The sequence below is a fragment of the Oncorhynchus clarkii genome, chromosome 15 (genome assembly GCF_045791955.1).
Source record: "Oncorhynchus clarkii lewisi isolate Uvic-CL-2024 chromosome 15, UVic_Ocla_1.0, whole genome shotgun sequence".
In the NCBI taxonomy this organism is placed as follows: Eukaryota; Metazoa; Chordata; class Actinopteri; order Salmoniformes; family Salmonidae; genus Oncorhynchus; species Oncorhynchus clarkii.
The window spans coordinates 23,713,762-23,736,704 of NC_092161.1; the positions used below are offsets into that span (position 1 = coordinate 23,713,762).

The 22,943-nt window shown below is 45.1% G+C and overlaps 1 protein-coding gene across 2 annotated transcripts in view; it reads right to left on the bottom strand.

Annotated features, from left to right (window-relative positions):
• Positions 1–22,943, bottom strand: part of LOC139366744 (serine/threonine-protein kinase 17A-like) — a 44,555-nt gene that overhangs the window by 17,918 nt on the left and 3,694 nt on the right. The window contains exon 2 of one of the 2 annotated variants that reach the window (XM_071104440.1): positions 2,989–3,201. The exons of the other annotated variant lie outside the window; for it this stretch is intronic. Within the exon in view, the coding sequence (XP_070960541.1) occupies positions 2,989–3,201 (213 nt within the window). The remainder of the gene's footprint in view (positions 1–2,988; positions 3,202–22,943) is intronic. 2 annotated transcript variants of the gene reach the window in all.

A 22,943-nucleotide genomic window follows, 5' to 3' on the forward strand; every position in this document is an offset into this window, starting at 1 on the left:
ACTCTCTCTCTCCCTCCCTCCCCCTCCCCATCCAGTGAGGCCTCTCTCTCCCCCTCCCCCTCCAGTGAGGCCTCTCTCTCCCCCTCCCCCTCCAGTGAGGCCTCTCTCTCCCCCTCCCCATCTCTATCCAGTGAGGCCTCTCTCTCCCCCTCCCCATCTCAATCCAGTGAGGCCTCTCTCTCCCCCTCCCCATCTCTATCCAGTGAGGCCTCTCTCTCCCCCTCCCCATCTCTATCCAGTGAGGCCTCTCTCTCCCCCTCCCCATCTCTATGCAGTGAGGCCTCTCTCTCCCCCTCCCCATCTCTATCTCTATGCAGTGAGGCCTCTCTCTCCCCCTCCCCATCTCTATCCAGTGAGGCCTCTCTCTCTCCCTCCCTACCTCTATCCAGTGAGGCCTCTCTCTCTCCCTCCCTACCTCTATCCAGTGAGGCCTCTCTCTCCCTCCCCATCTCTATCCAGTGAGGCCTCTCTCTCCCTCCCCATCTCTATCCAGTGAGGCCTCTCTCTCTCCCTCCCCCTCCCCATCCAGTGAGGCCTCTCTCTCCCTCCCCCTCCCCATCCAGTGAGGCCTCTCTCTCCCCCTCCCCATCCAGTGAGGCCTCTCTCTCCCCCTCCCCATCCAGTGAGGCCTCTCTCTCTCCCCCTCTCTATCCAGTGAGGCCTCTCTCTCTCCCCCTCCCCATCTCTATCCAGTGAGGCCTCTCTCTCTCCCTCCCCCTCTCTATCCATTGAGGCCTCTCTCTCTCCCTCCCCATCTCTATCCAGTGAGGCCTCTCTCTCTCCCTCCCCCTCTCTATCCATTGAGGCCTCTCTCTCTCCCTCCCTATCTCTATCCAGTGAGGCCTCTCTCTCTCCCTCCCTATCTCTATCCAGTGAGGCCTCTCTCCCCCTCCCCATCTCTATCCAGTGAGGCCTCTCTCTCCCCCTCCCCATCTCTATCCAGTGAGGCCTCTCTCTCCCCCTCCTCATTTCTATCCAGTGAGGCCTCTCTCTCCCCATCTCTATCCAGTGAGGCCTCTCTCTCCCCCTCCCCATCTCTATCCAGTGAGGCCTCTCTCTCTCCCTCCCTACCTCTATCCAGTGAGGCCTCTCTCTCTCCCTCCCTACCTCTATCCAGTGAGGCCTCTCTCTCCCTCCCTACCTCTATCCTGTGAAGCCTCTCTCCCTCCCCATCTCTATCCAGTGAGGCCTCTCTCTCTCCCTCCCCATCCAGTGAGGCCTCTCTCTCCCTCCCCCTCATCTCTATCTCTATGCAGTGAGGCCTCTCTCCCTCCCTCCCCATCTCTATCCAGTGAGGCCTCTCTCTCTCCCCCTCCATCCAGTGAGGCCTCTCTCTCTCTCCCTCCCCATCTCTATGCAGTGAGGCCTCTCTCTCTTCCTCCCCATCTCTAAGCAGTGAGGCCTCGCTCTCCCTCCCCATCTCTATCCAGTGAGGCCTCTCTCTCCCCCTCCCCATCTCTATCCAGTGAGGCCTCTCTCTCCCCCTCCCCATCTCTATGCAGTGAGGCCTCTCTCTCCCCCTCCCCATCTCTATCTCTATGCAGTGAGGCCTCTCTCTCCCCCTCCCCATCTCTATCCAGTGAGGCCTCTCTCTCCCCCTCCTCATCTCTATCCAGTGAGGCCTCTCTCTCCCCCTCCCCATCTCTATCCAGTGAGGCCTCTCTCTCCCCCTCCTCATCTCTATCGAGTGAGGCCTCTCTCTCCCCATCTCTATCCAGTGAGGCCTCTCTCTCCCCCTCCTCATCTCTATCCAGTGAGGCCTCTCTCTCTCCCTCCCCCTCCCCATCCAGTGAGGCCTCTCTCTCCCCCTCCCCTCTCCAGTGAGGCCTCTCTCTCCCCCTCCCCATCTCTATCCAGTGAGGCCTCTCTCTCTCCCTCCCTACCTCTATCCAGTGAGGCCTCTCTCTCTCCCTCCCTACCTCTATCCAGTGAGGCCTCTCTCTCTCCCTCCCTACCTCTATCCAGTGAGGCCTCTCTCTCCCTCCCCATCTCTATCCAGTGAGGCCTCTCTCTCCCTCCCCCTCCCCATCCAGTGAGGCCTCTCTCTCTCCCTCCCCATCCAGTGAGGCCTCTCTCTCCCTCCCCCTCCCCATCCAGTGAGGCCTCTCTCTCCCCCTCCCCCTCCCCATCCAGTGAGGCCTCTCTCTCCCCCTCCCCATCTCCATCCAGTGAGGCCTCTCTCTCTCCCCCTCTCTATCCAGTGAGGCCTCTCTCTCTCCCCCTCCCCATCTCTATCCAGTGAGGCCGCTCTCTCTCCCTCCCCCTCTCTATCCAGTGAGGCCTCTCTCCCTCCCTCCCTATCTCTATCCAGTGAGGCCTCTCTCTCTCCCTCCCTATCTCTATCCAGTGAGGCCTCTCTCTCTCTCTCTCTCCCTCCCTATCTCTATCCAGTGAGGCCTCTCTCTCTCGGCTTTATTCTAGTTCTGTCGCTACCTCATGCAATTGTTCATTACTTTTTTTTGTTTCATCCCTGTACTTATCTCCTCTCATTCTAGGGTTTCACCTCAGTCTCAATATTTAACAGCTTGCCTTGCCATGGACCTGCTGCCTTTCAATAAACCATCTGGGTCACAGACTGTTTATTATTCACCAGTCAGTTAAGGTGGCATGCAGCTAAGAGATCAGTCTGCAGTGCCCGGGAGCCTTTTCCGTACTTCCTGTGGGTCAAAGGTGATACGTAGTGTCGAGCTACCTTTTCCATGGCCTAAATAAACACTTTGCATTAGATCACTAGCACATTACCTATCCTGCTTTTTCAGATCAGTGTAAAAGAAGGATATGAAGCCATATCAGACTATTGAGATACTAACTGTGTGTAAAAAACATGTGCATAAAAAGAGATTGTCGTCCATGTCAGAAGTGGACTAAAATGGAGGGTAGACCTTCTCTCTCTTCTTCCACGGCTGACCTTTTCAAGTCTACGCATCATACCGTTGAGTACGTGGCATTGTTCCTACAACTTCGATTTGACCAAAGTGCGACACTCACAACTGGAGGACGAGCACCATCTCGGCGGCCATCTCGTAGACCTGGTGCAGGTTGACCACCCGCTGGCTGGCCGTGGCGAGCTCCAGAACGGCCACCTCGTGGATGATCTCCAGCCTGCAGTCCTGGCCCTTCCTCCTCTTCCTCATGAACTTGGCGGCGTACTCCCGGCCCGTGCACTTCTCCACACACTTCCTGACCACCGCAAACTTCCCCCTGAGGAGAAGCACAGGCAGAGAGAAGAGGGTGCTGGGTGAAGATTTATATTTCACTGAAAAGTTGTTTCAGTACAGAGAATAAGGTAGGCTTTTCCAGACACTTTCTAGTCTAATGTCATCTACAATAGAGAAGGTTTATATATGCACCATTCAAGATATTCTAAGGCCTTTTAACTAGCTCTGTAACTATGGTAACTGAAGGCCGTTCATCACTTGGCATGACAAGTTGACTATATGACCTAGTTTCACTGACCCAATAGGGCAATACGGACTTTCTAACAATTCACAAGAATGACACAAAGCCACAAATGAATGTTAAGAGTTCTCAGTCTGGAGAAACTAAAGGAAGTCATCGCAGTGTCTCTCATTAGATCTGCATGATGTTACAAATCAAAATGACCCGATGAACAAGCAGTGGATTCACATACAAATGTGTACACACAGGCAGAAATGTTTTTTTTTTGTAGAACCCTTTCATCTGTGTGTGTGTGTGTGTGTGTGTGTGTGTGTGTGTGTGTGTTATGTTGATGAGAGAGAGGTGTTGTAGTGATCCTGAGACCAGCACACTTAACGTTGGACCTGAACATCCCTTTGTCTCCTTGGCATTTCTGCAGGATGAAGTCATCTCCCGTCCCCAGAAACCAAGTTGGCCCTTTTTCTCACCGCTACAGCCGTCTGCTTTGTGGCGCTGACCCACTTTGAATGTGGACTATGAAGGGGTAGGGGGGCCTGGACTGGTCTGGTGTGAAAAACACACAGCGAGCGGCTGTGTTTCAAATGGCAACCTATTCCCTTGTGAAGTGCACTACTTTTAATTAGGGTCCATAAGTAGATCTGGTCAAAAGTAAACAGGGTGCCATTAGGGACACAGCGTGTGTTGCCCGGGGGGCCTTGCAGAGAGAAAGCAGTGTATAAAGATGACACGCCAACATCAACTCCCCTCTCGGCTACCCGAGAATGCAGCCAAATGCTCTAATACACTGAACCAATGGTCCCATTATTGTCTGACCTCATTGTAAGAGGATATGACAACACAACCTCAGGTTCTAAAATGTGTAGCAGAGACATTTAAATGCCAAGTAGAAACAGTGGAGGCTACAGGGATACCGTTTGCCTACTTTGTTTCCATGCGAAGGCAACACAACTTTTATTTACACTTTATAGTACAATGGTATTGACTTAACCTCTAAGGAGGAGGTATTTGCGGGACAAGGAAAGGTTCTTTGAAACAGAGGTTTGCAGTGGAAAAATCTGAACTCTCCGGAGCCAGACAACTCTCTTATCAAACAGGTCTGAAGAATGATTTACCGGCCGAGGTGACTTGAGGCTGATAAACAGAGTTTTGTGAGTGATAACCATGCACACACACACACACGGATTTACGACTCACGCCGGAACATGGTGGCAGTTGAGAAAAGTCAGAGCGATTGACCTCTCTGGAAGTGCCAGAGCTGCCAAAGGGTGGAGAGTAAACATCCACCTAAACAAAATTCCCATGACCTTAGCTCCTCTCATCCAAGCCTTAGATTTAGAAAATCTGAACCACATATCACCTGGTCCTCCTCGTATCCGCCTACCTTCATCCCTCCTTGCACACTCAGATAAATGGTGTAAGACCATGTTCAACATCTACCTTAAAGAAGACAGTGGCCTTGAAGGTTGAGCCTGGCAGCTGTCAAATATCTCAGGTTGTCCTTAAGGGGGTGGGCACATCCTCCCAGTTCTCATGAAAGTAGTGTCAACTAGCCTGCATCATGTGCAACACAGCCATGACATGCGAGAGACTGGGCAGCAAAGAGGGATGCGAGAGACTGGGTAGCAAAGAGGGACAGATCTGACTAGAAGTCGACGATTAATCGGCATGGCCGATTAATTAGGGCCGATTTAAAGTTTTCATAACAATCGGTGATCACCATTTTTGGACGCCGATTACATTGCACTGCGTGGCTGGCTGACCACCTGTTACGCAAGTGCAGCAAGGAGCTAGCTAGCATTAAACTTATCTTATAAAAAACAATCAATCTTAACATAATCCCTAGTTAACTACGCATGGTTGATGATTTTACTAGTTTAACTAGCTTGTCCTGCGTTGCAAATAATCAATGCGGTGCCTGTTAATTTATCATCGAATCACAGCCTACTTCGCCAAACAGGTGATGATTTAACAAGCGCATTCGTGAAAAAAGCACTGTCGTCGCACCAATGTACCTAACCATAAACATCAATGCCTTTCTTAAAATCAATACACAAGTATATATTTTTCAACCTGCATATTTAGTTAAAATAAATGAATGTTAGCAGGCAATATTAGCTTGGGAAATTGTGTCACTTCTCTTGCGTTCTGTGCAAGCAGAGTCAGGGTATATGCAGCAGTTTGGGCCGCCTGGCTCGTTGCGAACTGTGTAAAGACCATTTCTTCCTAACAAAGACCGTAATTAATTTGCCAGAATTGTATATAATTATGACATAACATTGAAGGTTGTGCAATGTAACATAAATATTTAGACTTATGGATGCCAGCCGTTCGATAAAATACGTTACGGTTACGTATTTCACTGAAAGAATAAACATTTTGTTTTCGAAATAATAGTTTCCAGATTTGACCATATTAATGATCAAAGGCTCGTATTTGTGTGTTTATTATATTATAATTAAGTCAATGATTTGATATTTGATAGAGCAGTCTGACTGAGCGGTGGTAGGCAGCAGCAGGCTCGTAAGCACTCATTCAAACAGCAGCTCTTAGCAATGCTGGGATGCAAAGCGCTGTTAATGACTTCAAGCCTATCAACTCCAGAGATTAGGCTGGCAATACTACAGTGCCTATAAGAACCTCCAATAGTCAAAGGGATATGAAATACAAATGGTATAGAGAGAAATAGTCCTATAATTCCTATAATAACTACAACCTAAAACTTTTTATCTGGGAATATTGAAGACTCATGTTAAAAGGAACCATCAGCTTTCATATGTTCTGAGCAAGGAACTTAAACGTTAGCTTTCTTACATGGCACATATTGCACTTCTACAACAGTGTTTTTGCATTATTTAAACCAAATTGAACATGTTTCATTATTTGAAACTAAATTGATTTTAATGTATTATATTAAGTTAAAATTAAAGTGTTCATTCAGTATTGTTGTAATTGTCATTATTACATACACACACACACAAATATATATATCAAATAAATAAATAGCCCGATTAATCGGTATCTGCTTTTTTTGGTCCTGTAATAAAATCGGTATCGGTATTGCCGTTGAAAAATCATAGTCGGTCGACCTCTAGATCAGACCCAAGAGAAAACACAAGCAAGAGACTAATGAGAAGTCCAGTTTAGTCATGCCTGCCTAACGCCACCATGCTGAGTGTCATTGTCATGTTGTCGGGGCAGGAGTGGAAGCAGACTGGAAGAAATTGCGTCTGGAGTTGGTTTTGCCCTCCAGAGAAACAGGCAGTAAATATGTGCTGAGCGCCATAGACTAGATTGGCATAGGAATTGTGACAGGCAACCATGCCGTAGCTGGTCAAAACGATGCACTTCCTGATGTAATATGGTCAGTGTTTTTAGTCCTGTTTTGATTCGTGAATATTCTAACACAACATCGAGAGAGAGAGAGCCTGGGCCTCGGGAGGGGGGTGCTGATCTGAGCTCATGTGAGAGTCATGGGCCTGGAAGATTGTGCTGGGGCTCTAGGCTCTCCAGCTTTATTCCCTCTTGTCCTTACATTCTCAATCCCACTCTGTCCAGCCACGCACAGATTTACTACATACAGCTGCCTTTCCCTTGCAGAAACACTCACACAATGAAGAAAAACGTAGAGACTGGAGGATGAAAAAATAAAAAACCATGCTCTTTGGCTTGTGCTGAACTCATCAAGTCCACAGACTTGCCTTAATGCGTTGGGTCAGGCTAAATATTTGAGGAGTTTGAGGATGTTTGTTATTGTCTGAAGCCAGTGTGACAGGGCAGTGACAAAGTAAGAGCAACGTGACAAGGTCAGCGGGAACATGAACATGAGGCACGTAGAGGCAAGGAGAACCACTGACTCTGTATTTGTGAACACCTTGTCAACCATCCGAACCAGGAGGAAAGACACACTTGGTAGCTGCAGGAAGGCACTTGACATAAGCTTGTGAAAATCCTTCAGGGGGAGGAGTCTCCTTATAGTCATGGACATGGACGTGGACAACTACAAATACTTAGGTGTCTGGTTAGACTGTAAACTCTCCCTTCAGACCCATATCAAACATCTCCAATCCAAAGTTAAATCTAGAATTGGCTTCCTATTTCGCAACAAAGCATCCTTCACTCATGCTGCCAAACATACCCTTGTAAAACTGACCATCCTACCAATCCTCGACTTTGGCGATGTCATTTACAAAATAGCCTCCAATACCCTACTCAACAAATTGGATGCAGTCTATCACAGTGCAATCCGTTTTGTCACCAAAGCCCCATATACTACCCACCATTGCGACCTGTACGCTCTCGTTGGCTGGCCATCGCTTCATACTCGTCGCCAAACCCACTGGCTCCATGTCATCTACAAGACCCTGCTAGGTAAAGTCCCCCCTTATCTCAGCTCGCTGGTCACCATTGCATCTCCCACCTGTAGCACACGCTCCAGCAGGTATATCTCTCTGGTCACCCCCAAAACCAATTATTTCTTTGGCCGCCTCTCCTTCCAGTTCTCTGCTGCCAATGACTGGAACGAACTACAAAAATCTCTGAAACTGGAAACACTTATCTCCCTCACTAGCTTTAAGCACCAGCTGTCATAGCAGCTCACAGATTACTGCACCTGTACATAGCCCACCTATAATTTAGCCCAAATAACTACCTCTTTCCCTACTGTATTTCATTTATTTATTTATTTTGCTCCTTTGCACCCCCATTATTTTTATTTCTACTTTGCACATTCTCCCATTGCAAATCTACCATTCCAGTGTTTTACTTGCTATATTGTATCTACTTTGCCACCATGGCCTTTTTGCCTTTACCTCCCTTATCTCACCTCATTTGCTCACATCGTATATAGACTTGTTTATACTGTATTATTGACTGTATGTTTGTTTTACTCCATGTGTAACTCTGTGTTGTTGTGTGTGTCGAACTGCTTTGCTTTATCTTGACCAGGTCGCAATTGTAAATGAGAACTTGTTCTCAACTTGCCTACCTGGTTAAATAAAGGTGAAATAAAATAAATTAAATAAATAAATAAAATAGTCACAGCATCCAATGACAGGAATGCAGGGAGGAGACGTAATCTCTTGCATTCATAACATCTTAACGGGCTGCGTCTAATCAATCAAGTTCGGAGGAAATAGTTTGTGCTATAAGGAACCTTCCGGGCCTTTGAAACTAGCTAAAGAGCAGGTCTAATAGGCTTTCGCCACACTTGACTGCATGGCCGAGGCATTCCTTCATACCTCTGCCACCACCGATACTCTAATCCAGCCCCTGCTGTCGTAAGATTGGTTTCCTAAAAATTTGAAAGCCCTGGAGCTCTGTACGGGCCAGAGGCGTGTTAAGCGAATTGTCTTATGTAAAAATAAAAAATGAAAAAAACAGTGCCATAGATGAGGTGTTTGTGGTGTAGCGTGGTGGCAGGGGTGCGAACCAGCCCTAGCCTAATGAAAACCCTCACAGCAGCCTCGTCCTGTCCCGTCTGGCCACTCACCCACTGTGAGTAATGATACTTTGGATCGGAGGCATTGGCATCAACGCTGTGTGAAGTTCATCAAGTCGGCCATGAATCTTTGCTATGCTTAGGGAGGGTGCTGGACAGGAGGTCTAGGCCTGCCTGGAATGTTCCATGGGTCATTCCAGAGGAGACAAGTAGCCTATTTTGATTTATATTATAGCTGGGCAACTATCTGCATGGGATTGAGGAGAAAACAGAGTCTACCATCAATGCTAGCAGTGCACAATATACTAAATATTCCAAGTTCAGCCAGCACAGGGCTTGTGTACATGCTTGCTGGAGAGACTGGTTGGGACTGAGACTCTGGTACCTTTAAAACAGACCACAGCCTTTCTGCAGTCATGTCAGCACATTTCCAAAGCCTGTGTCCAAACACAGACAACACCCTGAAAGAGATGGTTTTCATGTGTGCAGACACCAGGGGTGACTGCTGGGTCAATGTAAAGAAACGTTTGGATTCAGAACAGATGGCTTGGCCGTTTATGCACAAAGACAAATGGCTCAAAACCACTGGACTTCGTCAAGAGGCAGTAAGTTTCCTTTTTTTTTTTACAAAAACTGTGAAACTAGTCTGAACGTGGCACCTCTGCTTTGGTCCATTTTAGCTTTTGGCTGAAGTTTCCTTATTTATAATTTATCACACCCAGGTTCCTGACCCATACTCATTGAAATTAATGGACATCTTTTTTCCATACACATTTTTGCAGTGGCAGGAGTCCAAGCAGAAGATTCATTTAATATAACAGGGCTATGCTGCAGGCAGTGTGCCAGAGCGGTTTGCATGCCAAGAGCTGAATGGTTCGTCTCCTTTTTTATATGAAAAGATTCCACACAGTAGCCTCTCAGAAATTCTGAACAACCCCTTGAGGGGGGAAAGTCAGCTCTATGCAAGTATGTAAGGTAACTTACGGGTTAAAAAAGGTAGAATGTTAGGAATCTAACATCTCTTTTCTCAGTTGAGTGGCCAAACTGTAGGTAGGGGGCTTGAGATAAAGCTGCTGACAGATCTCAACTGTCAGCTTTATTGAATTAACCTCGGCAACATCGCCCCCTCTAAATGGCCTCTGCATAGGCCCAATTTTTGAGAGTGACACAGTTGGTATGGGTAGAGTGACACTTCATCAGGTGGCTGTAAATCTGATGGATGCTGAACAGTAAATTAGAGTGGCTCTGACAGACAGATGCTTAAAGATGACGTGAGCCCACTTTGGCCTCTGGACTTTGACCACCTGTTAAACCGTGGCACCAAAGTTGTTGCTATGTTGGTCGTACACTGATGGAGTGGCCAGGTCATCTAACTGGTAGGTGTCAAACTCTCAAGTCACTGTGTGTACGGTACAAACCTTCTGCGCGTCATCCCATTTCTGACACCAATGTGCCAAAGAAATTACAGACAATCAACACTTCACAGAGTGGTGCAGATGACATCAGCAATTTGGTGGCTTTAAGTTGAGAGGCCTTCCATTGTCCTCATTCGTCTCACAGATAACTGCAAAGCCTGGACAGATGGATTCATTCCATCTGCAGTAGCAGACAAGTGGTCCACGCAGACTAAAGGAGCTCCCGTCTACCATCTGCAGCCACTCCTATAAAAAGGTTGAAAGGTATTACTTTAAACCCTCCCGCCAAAACTATTCTCATCAATGGAATCAGATCTAAACAGTGCAAAAAGAGAACGCAGCCCGGGTATATTGTGGCCAGTTTATAGCGTCTATAAAAATGCAGACAGGGTCTCCAAGTTGGCAGAGACAGGATACCAAAAGTCAGACTATTGCAGTGTCCTCAGATGGCAGAAAGAGAGAAGGCTCTAAGCCAGGGGATCCAGCCTGGCAGCAGGGCCACTTCCTCCAGCTGTTGCCCAAGGGAGAACGTGCCCGTGTTTTTAATGCATTTGAAGTATGTTGTGGAAATGGGTCCCTAGACTCACTACAAACAAAATCACTTTATATCGCGTCTATTGCGTCTATTTGTCCGCCTGCTCAGTTCTGTCAATATTATGGCAACCTGGTGCACTTTGGCTAATCAACTACTTTTGTTCCAGCGTTTTGATTTATTTTTTAAAACAGGCTTGTAGTTTCGCCTGAGTGTCCAGAGTAAGCGCAGCCATCTCTCAAAGAGCTCCATTAATCATCAACGGGCGCACCGAGAGTGAGCCTCAAGCAATTAGGTAGTGGCTGCTTTTGACAGGAGGAAAGCCTCATCACCATTAGAACAAAAAGCAAGGCAGAGCAAAGAGCTCCTATTGACCAACCCCTCGTTTTCCCCCAATAAGAACAGGGCCTCTGAGCTCTTACCAGCGCATGGACTGAAACCAGAGGTATGTTTACTCTGCGTCTATGACATGAGGGAATAAGGAACTCTGACATGTGACCCCTGTACAGAAAGGAGAGGGACAGAGAGAGAAAGAGGTTGCCTATTCACATGCTCTTTGCACACAGGACATTTTCTGAATACCTTGGGAAAGGGCATTATTGCCTCATCACCATCCCCTGGGCGGCCTGTTTCAAAACCCCACCAGCTCAGGCTCCGTTCCACGGAGGTTAATGGCCCACAGAAGATGTGGTTCGCTCGCCACGCCTTTGTGGAGATGAATGATTTCCGTACTCGGGTTGGACTTCATTGCCCGGCTTTTTTCTCTCTCGCCACAGCTCAGTACATGTGAAAGGACATGACAAATTGGGTCTGCTGAGCGAGCAAGGATACACGATAACGCGTAGCACCTCTAATCTGTGAGAGAGAGAAAATGGCTAGTGCTAATAGTTCATATGAAACAGATTAGGCCCGGTTGATGGAAACGTGCGATTCCTTGGTGAGGTGTGTCACAGTTGTAGTCGGGGAGGGCCGTGATCCACAGGAAGTTCTATCAACTTAATTAGATTGCTTTGAAGGCGGGAGAGGAAGTATAGCATGACATACCCCCCTCCATGCACTTCCCTTCCCCTCATCTCCTGACACGAGTGAGTGAGGGATCTCGCTGATGGGGTTCAATAACAAACTTGGCTTTCACATGTCCCCCCCCCTCCTCCTTTCTCCGCGGTTGGTTGTTTCCAAGGCGCTCAGCAGATGTTGCCACCGGCCCGGCCGCGAGACCCAAACAACGTGAATAGCCAGGCCGATGATGTCATGGAATCCTGCCTGATTGTCAAGACACAGAGATCCTTTCTGTGAGAACTAGAGGGGGAGGTTTGGTTCAAAACATGAAGGGGAGGGGTTGGGACTGGGGAGTGTGGGTGAAAGGGACCCCACTGCACACATCCGACAGACACACAGGCTCATCCAGAGAGAAGACCCCCCCCCCCCCACTAGGACCCTGAGAGTTATCCCAAGGAGGTGGATGCTGCATCACCGCCTGCTGTAACTGCAGTCTAATCCTTCAGGACGATTCCTAGGACAGCAACTAAATATGACACACTCTGTCAATGATGACAGAGATTTTTTCTCCCTTGAGACCCTGAAGACTCCACTGACCACTGGATTACTGTTGGCAAAACAGCTTTTCTTCACACATTTGGGGGAGAGAGTGGCGCAGCGGTCTAAGGCAATGCATTGCAGTGCTAGAGGCGTCACTACAGACCCGGGTTCAATCCTGTATCACAATGTATCCCGGGCTGTATCGTCAATGTAAATAAGAATTAAGGGAAGGTTTGGCAGGGTAGTCCGTCATTGTAAATAAGAATGTTCTTCACTGACTTGCCTAGTTAAATAGATATAAACAAAATATATACAGTTGAAGTCTGAAGTTTACATACAATTTGGTTGGAGTCTTTAAAACTCATTTTTCAACCACTCCACAAATGTCTTGTTAACAAACAATAGTTTTGGCAAGTCGGTTCGGTCATCTACTTTGTGCATGACAAGTCATTTTTCCAACAATTGTTTAGACAGATTATTTAATTTATAATTCAATGTATTACAATTCCATTGAGTCAGAAGTTTACATACACTAAGTTGACTGTGCCTTTAAACAGTTGGAAAATTCCAGAAAATGATGTCATGGCTTTAGAAGTTTCTGATAGGCTAATTGACATCATTTGAGTCAAATGTAGATGTACCTGTGGATGTAATTCAAGGCCTACCTTCAAACTCAGTGCCTCTTTGTCGGACATCATGGGAAAATAAAAAGAAATCAGCAAAGACCTCAGAAAAAAAATTGGAGACCTTCACAAGTCTGGTTCATCTTTGGGTAGCAATTTCCAAACACCTGAAGGTACCACGTTTATTTGTACAAGCAATAGTACACAAGTATAAACATCATGGGACCACGCAGCCGTCATACCGCTCAGGAAGTAGACACGTTCTGTCTCCTAGAGATGAACATACTTTGGTGCGAAAAGTGCAAGTCAATCCCAGAACAACAGCAAGGGACCTTGTGAAGATGCTGGAGGAAACAGGTACAAAAGTATCTATATCCACATTAAACGAGTGCTATATCGACGTAACTTGAAAGGCCGCTCAGCAAGGAAGAAGCCACTGCTCCAAAACCACCGTAAAAAAAGCCAGACTACGGTTTGCAACTGCTCAATCCTATAGAACTGTTTTCCACCATAATTTGCAAATAAATTAATTAAAAATCCTACAATGTGATTTTCTGGATTTTTTTTCCTAATTATGTCTGTCATAGTTGAAGTATACCTATGATCAAAATTACAGGCCTCTCATCTTTTTAAGTGGGAAAACATGCACAATTTGTGGCTGACCAAATATTTTTTTGCCCCACTATGTGTGTCTGTGATGTATGTATGCATGTATATACACACAAAAAATGGCGATATGAAAAGAATACAAAAAAAAAAAAACATTTCTGTCATACAGCCCTTTGTCATGTGTACAGGCTGTAACTTTTGCATAGGGCTGAAACTATGTGAAGAACTGAATACCCTTATGGATATTATAGGCCTAACCTACTTTTATTAATTAGAGCAGGCCTGGAAAGATCCAAAAGAGAGGAAGCGATGTGGAAATAAATGTGATGGATTTCACCAGAGAGAACAGTAGTGCTCGTACTACCCACTCTTTGTTCTCTATATTTAAAACAGTGGGTTATTTTGATTTCATTAGTATGCCGTCTGAGGCATGTGATTGTTCCTGTTATTAAATCAGCACTCTTTTAACAGTAACCATGGTAAGGAAAAGGCTTCAGACTTAAAAGCTCTAAATATTTAGTCTAGTTTAGTCTTTTTTTTTTCTTTCCGAGGCTTTCTTTTACACCACCTATTAGCCCTGTTACGAACCTAGGCTAATTCCTTGAAATTAGTTGACAAACTAAACTACAAATGGTTGCACACTTATACAACGAGTACAGCCTTCAAGCTACCTACAACATTACATGGCCAAAAGGTACTGTATGTGGACATCCCTTCAAATCAGTGGATTCGGCTATTTCAGCCACAGCCATGAAATCCCATTAAAAAACAAACATTGGCAATAGAACGGTCCGTACTGAAGAACTTTCAACGGGGCACAGTCATAGGATGCCACCTTCACAATAAGTAAGTTCATAACATTTCTGCCCTGCCCTGTTATTGTGAAGTGAAAATGTCAGGAGCAACAATGGCTCAGCCGCGAATTGGACACACAAGCTCACAGAACGGGACTGCCGAGTGCTGAAGCGCTTATCGCGTAAAAATCGCCTGTCCTCGGTTGTAACACTCACTACGGAGTTCCAAACTTCCTCTGGAAGCAACGCCAGCACAAGAACTGTTCGTTGGGAGCTTCATGAAATGGGTTTCCATGGCCGAACAGCCACACACAAGCCTAAGATCACCCTGCACAATAGCAAGCTTCGACTGGAGTGGTGTAAAGCTCACCGCCATTGGATTCTGCAGCAGGGGACATGCATTCTCTGGAGTGATGAATCACACTTCACCATCTGACAGTCCAACGGTTTAATCTGGGATTGGCGGATGCCAAGAGAACACTAGCTGCCCGAATGCATGGTGCCAACTGTAAAGTTTGGTGGAGGAAGAATAATGGCATGGGTCTGTTTTCATGGTTCGGGCCTAGGCCCCTTAGTTCCAGGGAAGGGACATCTTAAGAATACAGCATACAGTTACATTCCAACTTTGTGGCAATAGTTCGGGGAAGGCCTTTTCCTGTTTCAGCATGACAATGCCCCCGTATACAAAGCGAGGTCCATATAGAAACATTTCATGAATTGGAATGCCGGCTGTGAGCCTGGCCTAACATGCTGACCACACAGCTCGCATGGCGTGCCCGAACGTTGCAAAAATAAAAATGTACACATACAGTTGAAGTCGGAAGTTTACATACACTTAGGTTGGAGTCATTAAAAGTCATTTTTCAACCACTCCAAATTTCTTGTTAACAAACTATAGTTTTGGCAAATCTACTTTATGCATGACAAGTCATTTTTCCAACAATTGTTTACAGACAGATTATTTCACAAAACTGAGTTTAAACTTCTGACTTCAATTGTACATATTATTTAATCTACACTGTTCACAAGTGTATGCGTAGCCAGGGGATAAAATAATCTCGCCTCTCCCATCTCCTCATTGGTTTTTAGGAGCATATACCCACATGGCTGATTTAAAGATCAAGCTATTTCAACCTGCGTGTCTGGATCCCGTCTGGATCAACTAGCAATGTCGCACGCGCGTTCCCGGTCTAGCCAGCATGTAATCGTTCAACATCAGTGCCCGACCTCACAATGCTCTTATGGCTGAATGGAAGCAAGTCCTCGCAGTAATGTTCCATCATCTAGTGGAAAGCCTTCCCAGAAGAGTGGAGGCTGTTATAGCAGCAAAGGGGGCCTGGTTTAGACCTCATCTGTCAGAAAGATATCAGTTTGTGTCTGTGGATGGTTTGACTTCTGACAAATCAACTGTAAACTTTGGTGTTCCTCAAGGTTCTGTTTTAGGACCACAATTGTTTTCACTATATATTTTACCTCTTGGTGATGTCATTCGGAAACATACTGTTAACTTTCACTGCTATGCGGACGATACATACAGGCTGTACTTTTCGATGAAACATGGTGAAGCTCCAAAGTTGCCCTCCCTGGAAGCCGATATTTCAGACATAAGGAAGTGGATGGCGACAAATATTTTACTTTTAAACTCGGAAAAAACAGAGATGCTAGTTCTAGGTCCCAAGAAACAAAGAGATCTTCTGTTGGATCTAACAATTAATCTTGATGGTTGTACAGTCTTCTCAAATAAAACTGAAGGACCTCTGCGTTACTCTGGACCCTGATCTCTCTTTTGACAAAGATTTCAAGGACAGCTTTTTTCCATCTTCGTAACATTGCAAAAATCAGAAACTTTTTGTCAAAAAATGATGCCGAAAAGTTAATCCATGCTTTTGTCACTTCTAGATTAGACTACTGCAATGCTCTACGTTCGGGCTAGCCGGATAAAGCACTAAAACTTCAGTTAGTGCTAAACACGGCTGCTAGAATCCCAAAAATTGTATCATATTACTCCAGTGCTAGCCTCTCTACACTGGCTTCCTGTTAAGGCTAGGGCTGACTTCAAGGTTTTACTGCTAACCTACAAAGCATTACGGTTTGGTCCTGCCGTAGCTACCTACACATACACTACGGTCACAAGATGCAGGCCTCCTTACTGTCACTAGAATTTCTAAGCAAACAGCTGGAGGCAAGGCTCTCTCCTATAGAGCTAAATTTTTATGGAATGATCTTCCTATCCATGTGAGAGACGCAGACTCGGACTCGACCTTTAAGTCTTTATTGAAGACTCATCTCTTCAGTGGGTCATATGACTGAGTGTAGTCTGGCCCAGGCGTGCGAAGGTGAACGGAAAGGCACTGGAGCGACGAACCGCCCTTGCCGTCCCTGCCTGGCCGGTTCCCCTCTCTCCACTGGGATTCTCTGCCTCTGATCCTATTACGGGGGCTGAGACACTGGCTTACTGGTGCTCTTCCATGCCGTCCATAGGAGGGGTGCGTCACTTGAGTGGGTTGAGTCACTGACTTGATCTTCCTGTCCGGGTTGGCGCACCCCTCGGGTTCGTGCCGTGGGGGAGATCTTCGTGGGCTATGCTCGGCCTTGTCTCAGTGTAGTAAGTTGGTGGTTGAAGATATCCCTCTAGTGGTATGGGGGCTGTGCTTTGGCAAAATGGGTGGGGTTATATCCTGCCTGTTTGGCCCTGTCCAGGGCCGAACAGGGCCACAGTGTCTCCCGAACCCTCCTGTCTCAGCCTCCAGTATTTATGCTGCAATAGTTTGTGTCGGGGGGCTAGAGTCAGTCTGTTATATCTGGAGTATTTCTCATGTCTCATTCAGTGTCCTGTGTGAATTTAAGCTCTAACGCTAACTCTGAATGAACGGCTATGAAAAGCCAACTGACATTTACTCCTGAGGTGCTGACCTGTTGCACCCTCTACAACCACTGTTATAATTATCATCATCATCGAACATTGAACGTTTCAACATCTTGGCCATGTTCTGTAATAATCTCCACCCGGCACAGCCAGAGGAGGACTGGCCAACCCTCAGAGCCTGGTTCCTCTCTAGGTTTCTTCCTAGGTTCTGGCCTTTCTAGGGAGTTTTCCCTAGCCACCGTGCTTCTACATCTGCAATGCTTGCTGTTTGGGGTTTTAGGCTGGGTCTCTGTACAGCACTTTGCGACATCTGCTGATGTAGAAAGTGCTTTATAAATCTTAGCAGTGTCCACATACTTTTGGCTGTGTAGTGCATTTGCCCAGTGAATTCATTCGAACCTAGGCCTGAGACACAATTGAGCTATTTCAATAACACGTTGAAAACTGCAGCCGAGTTCAACGCTCGACGATGAGCTCGTAACTAGAAAAGGACATTCTTCCAAAATGACACGGGGGCTCTCTTTTTTTTTTTTTTTTTTGTTACATGGACAGGTCCTCTTACAGCTAATGGGGTTCGTTTTGATGACTCACACATAGGCTAAGCCTTGGTTCTGGTGTTGATCCATGCGGACAGGGAGTTTCCCCCAGAGGAGGAAGCCTGTGGAATTCTGTAGGGCTGGGCCGGCCACCGCTAGGCCCTGCAATTATCTACATGCAAGAGTATGAAAATCACAGGACCGCGGGGATCGCACTTCACACCACTGTGCTCAGTACAGAGGGATACAGACAGAATGTTCTCAGAGCTTTCGTCTTTCATGCTTTATCGTCAGTATGCAAAAAAAAACACAGGCCTCTGTATATTTCTCTACGTCTGCAACTGCATTGAAAAGAGCTACACTCAGTGATGGTAAAATACAGTAACTTTGTAGCAACATGCAGAAAACACTAAAACACAGGTGCCATGTGCACAACTCAAATCTAGTTCCAGGCTGAATTTACAGGTTCATAATCTCATGGCGTTTGGCGTACTAACAAAAACACAACCCAACCAAATGATATGAGAAATCTGGAATCTGGACAGCTTAGCAGGGTTATTAGTCAAGTGCTTACTTCAGCATTACAGCCAGATAACTTCATTAAATCACATTATTTACAGGAATTTGATACAAGGCCAACCCAAACAAACAGATTACATCTAAACTAGGCTCAGGCTAGAGCCTCAATTGAGGCATACAGACAGACAGCGATGGTAATTTACTGTCCCTGGTAAAAGTCTAATGGTCCAAATACCACTACTGAAGCAAAGAAACTGCCAAATCTAACAAATTGTGAACCGTCATTCAACTCCAGCTAACTCCATGACATCCATGCCTTATGTCAGGGTTCCCCAACCGGCAGCCCACAGGTCATTCTATTTGGCCCCCCAAGTTTCCTGAGCAAAATAATATACGGTGCATTCGGAAAGTATTGAGACCCTTTGACTTTTTCCACATTGTGTTACGTTACAGCCTTATTCAAAAAATGTAATCTACATACAATAGCCCATAATGGCAAAGCAAAAACAGGATTTTTGACATTTTTGCAAATGTGAAATATATGAACAAACTGAAACCCTTTAACTCAGTACTTTGTTGAAGCACCTTTGGCAGAGATCACAGCCTCAAGTATTCTTGGGTATGACACTACAAGCTTGGCACACCTGTATTTGGGGAGTTTCTCCCATTCTTCTCTGCAGATGCTCTCAATCTGTGTCAGGCTGGATGGGGAGTGTCGCGGCACAGCTATTTCCAGGTCTCTCCAGAGATGTTCGATCGGGTTCAAGTCCGGGTTCTGGCTGGGCCACTCAAGGACATTCAGAGACTTGTCCCGAAGCCACTCCTGCATTGTCTTGGCTGTGTGCTTAGAGTCGTTGTCCTGTTGGAAGGTGAACCTTCGCCCCAGTCTGAGGTCCTGAGCACTCTGGAGTAGGTTTTCATCAAGGATCTTTTGCTTTGTTCATCTTTCCCTCGATCCTGATTAGTCTCCCTGTCCCTGCTGCTCAAAAACATCCCCACAGCATGATGCTGCTACAATAGGGATGGTGCTAGGTTTCCTCCAGACATGGCGCTTGGCATTTAGGCCAAAGAGTTCAATCTTGGTTTCATCTGACCAGAGAATCTTGTTTCTCATGGTCTGAGAGTCCTTTAGGCGCCATTTGGCAAACTCCAAGCAGGCTGCCATGTGTATTTTACTAAGGAGTGGCTTCCGTCTGGTCACTCTACCATAAAGATCTGATTGGTGGAGTGCTGCTGAGATGGTGGTCCTTCTGGAAGGTTCTCCCATCTCCACAGAAGAACTCTGGAGCCCTGTCAGTGACCATCGGATTCTTGGTCACCTCCCCGACCAAGGCCTTTCTCCCCGATTGCTTAGTTTGATTGGGCGGCCAGCTCTAGGAATAGTCTTGGGGGTTCCAAACTTCTTCCAATTAAGAATGATGGAGGCCACTGTGTTCTTGGGGACCTTCAATGCTGCAAAAATGTTTTGGTACCCTTCCCCAGATCTGTGCCTCAACACAATCCTGTCTCAGAGCTCTGTGGACACTTCCTTTGACCTTGTGGCTTGGTGTTCTCTCTGATATGCACTGTCAGCTGTGGGAGCTTATATAGACAGGGTTGTGCCTTTCCAAATCATGTCCAATCGATTTAATTTACCACAGGTGAGCTCCAATCAAGTTGTAGAAACAATAATCATCAATGAAAACAGAATACACCGTAGCTCAATTTTGCGTCTCATAGGAAAGGGTCTGTCTGAATACTTATGTAAAAAGGGTATGTTTATTTGTAATACAATTCCAAAAATGTCTAAAAACCCGTTTTCGCTTTGTCATTATTGGGTATCATGTGAAGACTGATGAGGAAAACATTTATTTAGTCCGTTTAAAATTAAGGCTGTAACTTAACAAAATGTGGAAAATGGGAAGGGGTCTGAATACTTTCCGAATGCAATGTGTGTGTGGATTATTTTATATATATATATATATATATATATATATATATTAAAAAAAAAAAAAATTATATATATTTTTTTATTGTTGTACAGACTAAAAACACCAGGAAATTACCTCAGTGATTTTAATTTAAGAAATATGTTCCCAATTATTCCCACGCATAAGAGAGAGAAACATGTGATCGCATAGAAATGTTTTAGTCAAACTAACCAGTTTGGTCTTATTTCGGTCAATTTGTCGTCTACAAATGATTTGTAATTATGTGCTGGCAACCAGACACTCCGCTCAAGAAAAAAAAATCTAAAATAACTCTGCAGCCAATCAGATACCCTGAAGAGACGATCCTACAGACATTTTACATTCTTTGTTTGAGTATAGGTTGTCCACAATGGATAGTCATTAAGAAAAAAATGGATTAACAGTGAGGACATAGCAACACACGGTCAGCTAGAGACGTTCCAATGATTGAGATGTGAAACGTATGTTTTACCTTTAGGCCTAACAGGCCTCAATTTGCAGTTAAAAATGATCTGAAACCAGAATCTAATATTTGTTGCAATTGACTCCTTTTTTCTTTTAAAATCTAAGAAACCAGGGTTCATAGTGGGTGTATTTGGGGCTTTAGACGAAGGATGCTTGTGACCAGTCACCAGAAGGCTACTTCCCTAGCAGCTGGTCACTGGGCAGTGCGCACAGTGATTTGACTCATATGTGGCTTAGCCAAACACTTTGAAGTGAGTGCCTTTAGCTAATCTCAGACGCAACGGCCGGTCATGCGACGCAAAGCCACATTCTGAATGTCCCTTTTATTCGCTAAAACATTAGAATCTCATACAAAGCTCAAATACCTTCTATAAAAAGGGCAATGGCTTTAACGTTGAAGAGGGCTCACATACTTCTTATCGGTTTAATCAAATCTCAGAGGAGTTGAATATACTTGGCACCATGTTCACCCAAGGACATTTAGATGGTTGAGTATGGTGTTTGCAATGCCTAGTCTGACTGGTGCCCTTTAGAATGTGCAGTGGCAAAAGTTCCTATCCCAAGACTGTGGCAGGCATGCTCAGAGAGCTATGTGGATAAACAAGGCTGAGATATTCCACTCATAAAAACACACTGGAATCTCCCCTCTTTCTGTGTCAGTAAAGCAGAGACGAACCACAGAGACGGCTACCAAGAACAAAATGGACTAAAGCGATTAGGTAAATCCATTTGAATTTAATAACCTTTTGACAGCATCCCTTTTGATTTAAACAAAACTTTCCAAACACGTTTGTCCACGGAAGAAGTGGTCAGAAAGTGACTATTTGGACCTTAATGACAAAACATTCAAGAGTTAAAGGTGATCAAAGTTTATTCATTTGGAATAACCCACCAAACCATGAGACATCCATGTCTTCATCATTTAAAAGCTTGTCAAACTATCTGATAATTTTTTTTTTTTAAATAAGTCATTTTTATACCTTTAACGTCAATTATCAAAAAGCGTATAACCTCAGATTGATTTCAGAATCGCATATGTTGTAGCTTAAACCTTATTTCACATCATCTGAGTTTGTGTTGTGCCTGCCATCAGTTGCGACAACATGCTCTTAAATACAGGGAGGGTGTCATTTCAATCATAGAATGAACCTATCCCTTCAGATGATTGCAGTCTGACTGAGCGGTGGTGGGCAGCAGCAGGCTCGTAAGCATTCATTCAAACCGCACATTCCTCTGTTAGCCAGCAGCTTTTCGCAATGCTTGAAGCACAGCGCTGTTTATGACTTCAAGCCTATCAACTCCCGAGATTAGACTGGCAATAATATAGTGCCTATAAGAACATCCAATAGTCAAAGGTCAATGAAATACAAATGGTGGAGAGAGACATAGTCCTATAATAACTACAACCTAAAACTTCTTAACTGGGAATATTGAAGAGTCATGTTAAAAGAAACCACCAGCTTTCATATGTTCTCATGTTCTGAGCAAAGAACTTAAACGTTAGCTTTTTTACATGGCACATATTGCACTTCTACTTTCTTCTCCAACACGGTGTTTTTGCATTATTTAAACCAAATTGAACATGTTTCATTATTTATTTCAGATTAAATTGATATTATTTATGTATTACATTAAGTTAAAATAAAAGTGTTCATTGTTCATTCAGTATCGTTGTAATTGTCATTATTACAAATAAATAAATACACACACATATACATATACATACATACAGTAGGGCAAAAAAGTATTTAGTCAGCCACCAATTGTGCAAGTTCTCCCACTTAAAAAGATGAGAGGCCTGTAATTTATCATCATAGGTACACTTCAACTATGACAGACAAAATGAGAAAAGAAAATCCAGAAAATCACATTGTAGGATTTTTAATTAATTTATTTGCAAATTATGGTGGAAAATAAGTATTTGGTCACCTACAAACAAGCAAGATTTCTGGGTCTCACAGACCTGTAACTTCTTCTTTAAGAGGCTCCTCCGTCCTCCACTCGTTACCTGTATTAATGGCACCTGTTTGAACTTGTTATCAGTTTAAAAGACACCTGTCCACAACCTCAAACAGTCACACTCCAAACTCCACTATGGCCAAGACCAAAGAGCTGTCAAAGGACACCAGAAACAAACTTGTAGACCTGCACCAGGCTGGGAAGACTGAATCTGCAATAGGTAAGCAGCTTGGTTTGAAGAAATCAACTGTGGGAGCAATTATTAGGAAATGGAAGACATACAAGACCACTGATAATCTCC